We start from the raw sequence: 9,367 nt of genomic DNA, 5'->3' as shown, positions 1-9,367 counted from the left end.
GAGAACTCCTGTTGTGACAAAAAGGAAGGTGGCCTAGGGAGTGGAATACTGTAATGATGGGAAAATATGTGTGGGTTGTTGCTGCTAAACAAGATAATGTATGGATTAAACGGGTGACTTCTGTTTATATAAAAGATGGGGTATAGTGGGATTACCAGCCAAATGCTTCTGCCAGCTGGTATTGGAGGAAGGTTTGTGAAACTAAAGAGAGTCTGAAACATGTTTATTCACAGGATGAATTCAGTTCCATGGCTCATTATTCAGTTAAAGCAGTCTATGAGAAGTTGGTGGATCCTAGACACCTGGTCAACTGGGATAGATTAGTGTGGAACAGGCTGAATATTCCTAAGCATAGGTTTATTTGTTGGATGGCTGTTCAAGCTAGGCTCCAAACAACAACAAAGCTTGCCAAGATTGGAGTCAGTGCTTCTCCTTTGTGTCTTCTGTGTGGTCAGCAGGATGAGGATCATAAACATCTATTTTTCTCATGTCCTTATAGTATAGTCATCAGTGCATTGAAGGTATTAAGACTTGGTTGGGTTTTTCTGCTTCTACTATTGATCTGCAGCAGCTCCTTAGAGGGATTGGCCATAGCAGACAGTCTAAGTTCAGAAAGCACGTCTGGTATGCATTTTGGAAGCAGCAGTGTATGCTGTTTGGCAGTGCAGAAATGGTAGTTTTTGGGATAAGTGTATTCCCACAGTTCAGAATGTTGTTAATAGTACTAAGTAGATAGTAAGAGATAGAATTAAGGTAGTTATGCCTAAGAAGTTTAGTAGGAGTGATTGTATTTGGTTTATGGCTCTTTGAGCTTTTGTAGTTGTGTTTGCTTGCTCTTTGGTGACAGGGTCCAACCTAGTTGGTTCGTGTCCTTTGAGTCAAGCTTAGGTTCGTGTCCTTTGAGTCAAGCTTAGGTTGTATTTTGGTTTGAGCATTAATATTATCCTTACTTGCCTAGCACACAAAAAAAAAACTTATAACTGGCGCTGAGAAACTGCTTCTTCTAGGCTCGCGCTTCCCTTGGGCTGATCCTTTGTTGGGTTGCTCTGTTTCTTTCTCTTGGATTTGTACTTGATTGGACTCGACTTAACTGTCGAGCTTTGTTAATATAGGGCCTTTGACCTACCATATACCCTTGCTAAAGGTAAGTTTTAAAATGTGTACAACAGATAGATATGACAAACTACTATATATATAAAATTGATTCAAATTCCTCTTAAATTTATCTGACATGAGTTTGTGGGTTAGACACTTTCAAGTGGGGAGTGAGGAGGGAAGTGAGGAGGGAAGAGTAAGTGCCCCTATAGATGATACTGATCCCCAAGAGTTTGCTGGCCATTCCCAAGCTTGAATGTCTACAACATGGAAACTAATGTGTGATGGCCTAGATAGTTTTTTGTGCAAGTTTTTGATGTATTATAGAACACAGTTTTTCAATCTTTTGGGGGTAGTGATAGAGAAGCAATCCCAGGAGGAATGCCCACTGGTTGTAAACTTGATTAACAGCTAATATAATATCTACTTTTGCGTTAAAAAAAGATCCTCAACCTTTAGGTTGGAAGGTACACTTTTTTACATGGTCCAAATGTTAGCTTGGTCATATGATACATGTTGTTGAGACTAATATGTAAGACAAATATTATTAACCATATTTTACCACTAATATGTAAGACAAAGATTATCATGTTTATACGATTAGATTTTGTTTTAATTTATATTTACAAATACCAACGTTTTAATACATGAGCTATACATATTCAATATACTTAGTTTGTGTTCAAAGATGTAATTTAGAGACCGTAAAAAGTCAATGGAGACAAATAGAGTATAGTATTCATGATACTAAAAGAAGAAAACTTGTTGTCAAAAAAAAAGAGAAAACTAGTGGTCAATACAAGTCGAAAACAGTGATGTGGCAACTTATGCAACACATCAAACAATAGTCACGAATTTTATTACTCCGTATTTCAGGAATATTATTATAATCTCACTAAATCATATCACAAATATAATATGCCCCCATCCCTTTAAATACAAGGAAGAAAAGAACCCATCAATAAGATAATATTAAATATTTAAAGAATAAACATAAAAATAAATAAAAAATTCCACTCAAAAAGTAAAGATTAGATTACATTAATTTAATTCATGTATTAATTATTTAGATTAATAAATTCCATTTGCTTTGTCTAATCACCCCCTCCCCCAAATGTCAACCATATTCCGGTATATAAGTACCACATTCCCTAGTGTACCAAAAATAGTCCAATATTTTCCACACTCTTATAACTCAAAAAAACACTTGTACATCAAACCAAAGTGAAAATATTACAAGAAAAATAAACTAAAAGCTAAGGCTTTGCTATTGTAACATACAACAACATGGGAGAGGAGTTCCAAGGTGGAGTTTGCGGCGGCACATGGTGGAATCCGCCCCATAATTTATTCTCCGGTGGGTTATCATCACCGTGTTCGGTTTCTCAGCTTAGTGGTGGTGGTGGTGGCGGTGGCAGCTTTGACATGGGTGGCTTTGGGTGGTCCAATGAAGTAGTTGTAAAGGGCAATATCAAGTCTAACAATAACAATAATTATAATAATAATAATAATTCAGTTTTTGATAACTTGGTTTTTCCTGATCAAATGGATTCTTCCCTTGATATTTTAGGCTTTGGCCTTTCACCTACTTGTTCAACCACAGATTGGAATCATCATAATCTTCTGTAAGTCAAATTATAGAATATAGATGATCTTTTGAGGTCTATATTTTGATTATTAAGTAATTATTTATTTACAAAATCGTGGTGTTTAAACTCACTAATTAGTTGTTTTTTATTTTATGTTATGCAGTTGTAACAATGGAAGCAACAACGAGGCTAACTTTGATTCAATGTTACAAGATAGTTTGAATAATAATGATTCAATAAGATTATGTTCTTATGAAATGGGAGGAACAACAACTTCACCAAATATTATTATGAATTCATGCAACTTTTCTACTCAAGATGCATCACCACCGTTGGCTAGCAATAGCTCCGGTGATTCGAGTACTATCACCACCTGCGACGGTGGCGGCCTTGCCACGAGCTTTCCGATGAACTCCTCCGCTTCATACTTAATCCAATCCTTGTTTGATGATTGTGATGAATCTCATCAAGTACTTCAACAACAAGAACAACCCATCAATATGCCTCATCATCAATTTATCAACAACTCATCTAACAACAACAACAACAACTATGGTTGTTCTTTGGATTCGAGTAACGAAGTTATATCGTCTAATTCTTGGGTTAAAACTAGTCCTATACCTTTGTTACAAAGTAATAAGCTTGATGGAGGGATTAGTGCGTTGATTAATGATCATGGACAAGTGTTTAGTGGCCAATACTCTCCAACAACCCTTAATAGCATCCGTGCTAGCTTGTTGAATTCTTTGCAATCGAGATCTCGAGCCCCTTCTTCTTCTACTAGCCTTGCTAACAAGGTAATGATCATAATATATGTCTCGAGAGAAGGTTATCCTGATTTATTTTTTTAAAATAATAATATTGTAGGTCTATATTTGTGATACTAGGGTTTCTAATTAAGGAAGTTCTTCAACTTGAACATGCATTAATTTTGGTATAAATTTGAACTTGTAGGTTAATAGTGAAGAACACCACCGTGATTCAAAGAAAAACACTAGTAACAATGATCAACCACCAACTAAGAGGCTGCGGATTGAGACTCCTTCTCCCTTGCCAACGTTTAAGGTATGTACATTTACTTAATCATTTTTAGTAAATTTATGTATAATAAATTGTGTTATACTTCATCCGTTTCTTAATAGATGCATCATTTGATTCGCCAGGTCCGTAAAGAGAAGCTAGGAGATAGGATAACTGCCCTTCAACAACTAGTTTCGCCTTTTGGGAAGGTATACTAGCTTTAAACAAGATAATGAGTTTACATGCTTTTTTTTGGTAGAGAGAACATTGTTATTCTCAAGTACGATTCCACTCTATATTATTAACAAAAAACGCGCTAATTATATGAACTTATGATTCTTGTACTGTGTTTGTAGACTGATACAGCATCGGTTTTACACGAAGCGATCGAGTACATCAAGTTTCTCCATGATCAAGTTCATGTAAGTTGTATTATATTATCATGTTCATTTCCTAATGAAATAAAACTATAATTAATTATGTAAAGTTTAAGAATATATTTAAGGATTCGTTATTAATTATTGATTGTATTATTATCTTCAGGTATTAAGCACTCCATATTTGAAAAGTGAAACTGCTATGCAACAACAACAGGTAACAAACAAAACCTAGTTGTTTGTTTATGATTAAATTTAATATTTATCATAATTGTTTAGTTAAATACAAATTAATAGAGTGATTGTAGGAGAAAAAATGGCCAGATCAAAGGAAGGTCTATGTTTGCTCAAAAAATGACAAGAAATTGCCTAATAATAATAATTAATTTATTAAATAATTTTTGGTCATTAGTTATTAATCCAATGAGAATAGATCCAACTAGGGTTCAACTAGTTTAGTTGTATAAAACAAAAAAGGAGAATTGAATTAACTATACCAAGATTGAATATATAATATGTATTTCATGTACTATTAAAAAATATATAATACTCATAGTAGTAAGTAATTAAGTATTTCATGTCTTTTGTAATATTCTTAATTTATTTATCAGTAATCATAGCGGGGCTTTAATGATGCGGTGATTCATGAGTCTGAATCTCATGTCATACAATCCATGTACCACTTGTGTATCACTTCTTTCTATTAATTGATATTAATGTAAATTTAGAAATGAAAAAAAAGTGGTTTACTAATTACATATATTAAGCAATGGGAAGAAGTGATACGTAAGTGGTACACAATTTTTTTATTATTATTTGTCACTTCAAACATCACTACATAATTCGTACACAATAAATATCAGCTGGAAGAAAAACCTACTCAATAAATATTGATTTAAACAAATGCAAAAACTAACGATTTGTTAATTGATTTGTGTTCATTATACCCTTTGCTTGTGTTTGATTTTAAATTTGAAAGTGAAAATGACTAACTTTTACTACTTTTACCATTCAAACATTTATGACTAGCTTAATTTAATTTTCATAGTCTAATTGATAACATGAGAAAAGAGCACCCTTTCTTTATTTGGGTTTGTAAGGTAAACTTGAAGGGAAGGAGTACAAATCATCATTAAAAAGGACCTATGAGACATTGAGACTTAACCTACAAATAAAGTTCAAGAATGTTAATCACGTTTATTTGAATTGAGGATTGATTTTTTTTTTGTTAATGAATCTTGTAGGAAAGTGACAAACTAAAGGATGATGAAGAATCTAAACAAGATTTAAGAACTAGAGGGCTATGTCTTGTGCCTATATCAAGCACCTACCCGGTCGCCCAAGAGACCCCAGTTGATTTTTGGACACCTACATTTGGAGGAACGACAACAACATTCATGTAGCTTATAGTAGTATATAGGTGATGATAATGGAACTTGATCGATACCCTTTTCAACCACAATTGTTAAAAACAAAGTAATTAGTACTGTTGTCTATATGAATATTATAGTTACTACCTCCGTTCAGAATCAGTTGTCATACCGACGTACAATTAATTCCGGACGGAGGGAGTATGATAAAATAAGAGTTAGGATGGAATGGTATGGTATGCAAGGTGCCACATTTTGCTTTAGGGTGAACAATTGTTGGATCAAAGCAAGAGGTAAAGTGGGGAAAAAGGAGAGAAAAAAATAGGATGAAAAGGGGAAAGAAAGGAAGGGACCCTTTGAAAAGATACATATGACAGGCAAATGTTTGGTCCACTATTACAGGAATAATGATGTTTGTAGGACATACCTAAATAGTTAGGGACAAATGTGGTTGTTTTTTTTAAAAAAAAAAAAAAAAATTAATTTTGATTTTGATTTTTAATGTTTGATTAATTAATTGAAGTACTTTGGTTGTAATAATAGAAGGGTTAGGAGCAGGAACAAGTGCTAAATTTAGCTGGAACTTTTTTAGACCTTTAAATTAGTTTTTTTAGGGTAGAAAGATTATTGTAAAGATTTGGCTTAAGTTAGCATAATATGTTCCTGCTTCTTGTTTATGTAAAAGGAATATTTTGCAATACTTGCATCAACCACCCCTTTTTCTATTGCAAATTTGGAAAGAAATGAAGTAAATTAATTTATTTTGATCGTTTTTGTTACAAGTAATTATGTTCATTGATTGTTTGTTGGATCGTTTCTATGACCAGCTCACATGAGTTATCTCTCTCTATTTCGTTAGTGTAAATTATCAATATACTTCTTGCGTAACTTTTACGCGGGGTTTGATAACTTTTAACTTATTTTGATTAACTTTTTTTATTATGAAATTGTTTTTGATTGATAAACTTTTTAAATTGTTACATGCTTACCTTTATACATTAAGAGTGATTTTAAAGAATAATTTTTATTGAAAAGAAAAAATTTATCACTAAAAAATAAATATTCTTTACATTATATCTGGTAAATTTACACCCACCTTGCAATATTTATTGTACACCAGATATAATTAAGAGATTGTGGTAACCTAACTATATAATTAGGCCGGGGTAATTTTCTGCCAGGAGCAATATATTTCCTTGTTATTATTGTAAATATTGTTTTGGCAAAATCTCTATCAATCACCGGTACATGTCGATCTGAACAATTTAACTAGAGAGGTCAGACTGGCCAATAGAAAAATTAGGTAATATACTATGAGAATTATACAATTGTACTCAAATTTTCGAAGGAGGAAGGGGGGTAGGAAGCTAGGAACTATAAATTCATCACTAAATTTTACGTTTAAGACAGGGGGCTTGTCCCACTCAAGCCATAACGAGATAGAGTACGACCAATAACATTATTATTATTATTATTATTATTATTATTATTATTATTATTATACAAATAAAGATTTTATACAAATAACATTATTTGAGAATAATTAAATTTTAAAAAGCATTGGGTGATAATCCTCGGCCGTAAAGTGAGCAAGCAAGAAAATCTTACACACGAAAATATGCGGGAACTTATGTCATAAGTGATCCCTAAGTTGAAATGCTTCGAATTTTGTGATGTGTTTGGAATGTTATGGTGAAGTCAGACTTAGATGGATTCCCTCTTCCTGATATTAGAAAGATTTTTTAAACAAAGAAAGTCTTCATATGTATGTGGAAGTCTTGTTTAATCTTATAGGAAAAAAATATGCAATTAACTGTTGATCCGTTGATTAATTAGTATTCAGTCGACGATCTATCGATCACTCATTAACATAGTTAAAGGCATTTGGAATATCCCTTGAAAACTTCAACACTTCAGTGTAACGACATAAAGCATTCTTTTGATATTTTCATCGATCAATGAAAAATTCACCATGTCTTTATGAAAGCAAATAGAATAGTCGGTCTAATAAATTATTGATTGGAGAAGCAACTGATCTGATAAACTGTTGATTGGATAGCAAATGTAGGAAATTTGTCACCTCTTTACTAATAATATGAGAAGGCTTGATTAAGAAGTAAACAACTAAATTGATATGACATAAATAAAAGCATTTCTTTAACGGTTGAAAAGCAATCATATTATTGACTAGTATATTCTCTTTGGCTCATGCATGCTTCTCTATGATCAAAGTTTTCAGCTTTTCAAATTGATGCAATATATTGTTAGACATAAAAAGACATATCATTACCAAATTCGTTAATAAAGAATCAAGACAAGTACTCCCTTGGGTACCCTTTGAGTGTCCCCAAATCAAACTCAACTAGCATTTGGTACACGCGATGCATGTGAACATTTAAAATTTTTAGTTTTTGTACGTAATTGGAGTTATAATATTTTATAATTGTTTTTAGATAAATTTTAAGTAAGTGTATTATTGATAATTTATATAAATGTGAAAATGTTCAAGAACTGGCTTATACTTAGTATGATAGATAGAGATTTATGTTTTTAGAATTTTAAAATTAATTAGGGTGTTTTTAAAAGGTATCTAAGGCATCATTGTGATGTTACTAAAGATTGTATAAACTTTAATAATTAAAGAGTAAACCTTTGAATTCTTTTTTTTTCCTTCAAAATATATTATTTTTTCTTTTGAATCACCTTTAAATTTCTTTTTGTGGCTTATCAAATGTTTGTTTGTCTTCAATTAGAAGTTTTTTTTACCCATCTAAAAGGGAATTTTCTTTTTGGAACTTGGCTGTGAATTTAATTTTAGATTCCTGTAGGCATCTGAAATGGGTTAAAGACTTAAAAGTAATGTTTGTGGTTTGAGGTCCTGACCTAGTGGTTAAAATTGAGGGTGTATATCTTATATGTACCATAGATTTTAGGTTCGAATTGAATCTCCCCATTCTCAAATTTATAATTTGTATTACCCTTATAACTCATCAAAATCTAATTAGCGGAAGTATCGTACGTGTTCTCTATGCTGTCTTTCTTTTGTTATGTCAAGTTATTTTGAGTCATATTAGCCGACCCTAAATCATTTTATTGTTGTTGTTGTTTTATGTACGGAGACGAACGTAGAGTACTTAATTTTGAAGTGGTGGATTTAGAATTTTTCAGGATTTTGATTCTTGTAAAAGAAAGAAAAAAAATGGGGCTATCTTGATTGTACAAGTGTAGGAAAAGAAAAGGTATATATATGGGATCTCCAGATCTCGATATAACTGTTTTTTTTGACGTGGAAGAACAATTTCATTAATAATAAGCCATACGGCATCTACAATGATAAAATAGATCTGCATACCACATATTCAAAGAAAATACATAACTGTTACAATCAAAACAATTACATACTAATCTGCATCTTAAAGCACATCTCGTACTCCACCGCTTCTAGCTTAACGCGAGCAGTGATTTTCGATGTTTTCGCATCTTTCCAAGTAGAGCCCTTCGCAATTTGCGCACGAATTGTTCTGAAGTTGATGATAAACCCTAAACCTGTACGAATCCTAATTTCCTTCCCAATTATTGAAACACTAAAAAAATCCCATACATCTATGAAAATCAAGAACCTAGAAAACTCTAGGAAAAACCCAAATAAATTGGGAACAACCCAAGAATAAATTGGGAACAAATCAACGGAAAACAAAACCAAAACAAGACAAACCATAAAGAAAAATAATGCAAAAATAAGAAAAATGGTCGGAAATAGTCTAATTATATTTCCAAAGAAATTAGACTATTTTCGGCCTAAGCGGCACAGAAAATTGAAACCCTAAAAGATGAGAGAGAAGAGAGAAAAAGGAGAGAGAGAGAGGGGAGCGGCGATATAACTTGAGATCTTCAAATCTGCGCTATTGTAGATCAT

The 9,367-nt window shown here is 32.4% G+C and overlaps 1 protein-coding gene across 1 annotated transcript; it reads left to right on the top strand.

Annotated features, from left to right (window-relative positions):
- Positions 1–2,225: 2,225 nt before the first annotated feature.
- LOC110786564 (transcription factor bHLH112) lies at positions 2,226–6,218 on the top strand. The gene is made up of 7 exons (XM_021991123.2): positions 2,226–2,720; positions 2,848–3,481; positions 3,639–3,749; positions 3,848–3,913; positions 4,061–4,126; positions 4,248–4,298; positions 5,326–6,218. Exons 1-7 carry the CDS (start codon positions 2,383–2,385, stop codon positions 5,482–5,484), a joined length of 1,425 nt encoding a protein of 474 aa, XP_021846815.2. The 5' UTR covers positions 2,226–2,382; the 3' UTR covers positions 5,485–6,218.
- Positions 6,219–9,367: the final 3,149 nt, after the last annotated feature.

This window comes from Spinacia oleracea, chromosome 6 (assembly GCF_020520425.1).
Source record: "Spinacia oleracea cultivar Varoflay chromosome 6, BTI_SOV_V1, whole genome shotgun sequence".
Taxonomy (NCBI): Eukaryota; Viridiplantae; Streptophyta; class Magnoliopsida; order Caryophyllales; family Amaranthaceae; genus Spinacia; species Spinacia oleracea.
This window is presented reverse-complemented; position numbering and strand designations above follow the sequence as displayed.

What these genes read in the sequence shown, in the direction of transcription:
- LOC110786564 (XM_021991123.2), top strand. Translation starts at nt 2,383, where the DNA reads ATGGGAGAGGAGTTCCAAGGTGGAGTTTGCGGCGGCACATGGTGGAAT. An exon ending in CTACTAGCCTTGCTAACAAG is followed by an intron (nt 3,482 to 3,638) that starts GTAATGATCATA and finishes TTGAACTTGTAG; the next exon opens with GTTAATAGTGAAGAACACCA. An exon ending in CTGCTATGCAACAACAACAG is followed by an intron (nt 4,299 to 5,325) that starts GTAACAAACAAA and finishes TGAATCTTGTAG; the next exon opens with GAAAGTGACAAACTAAAGGA.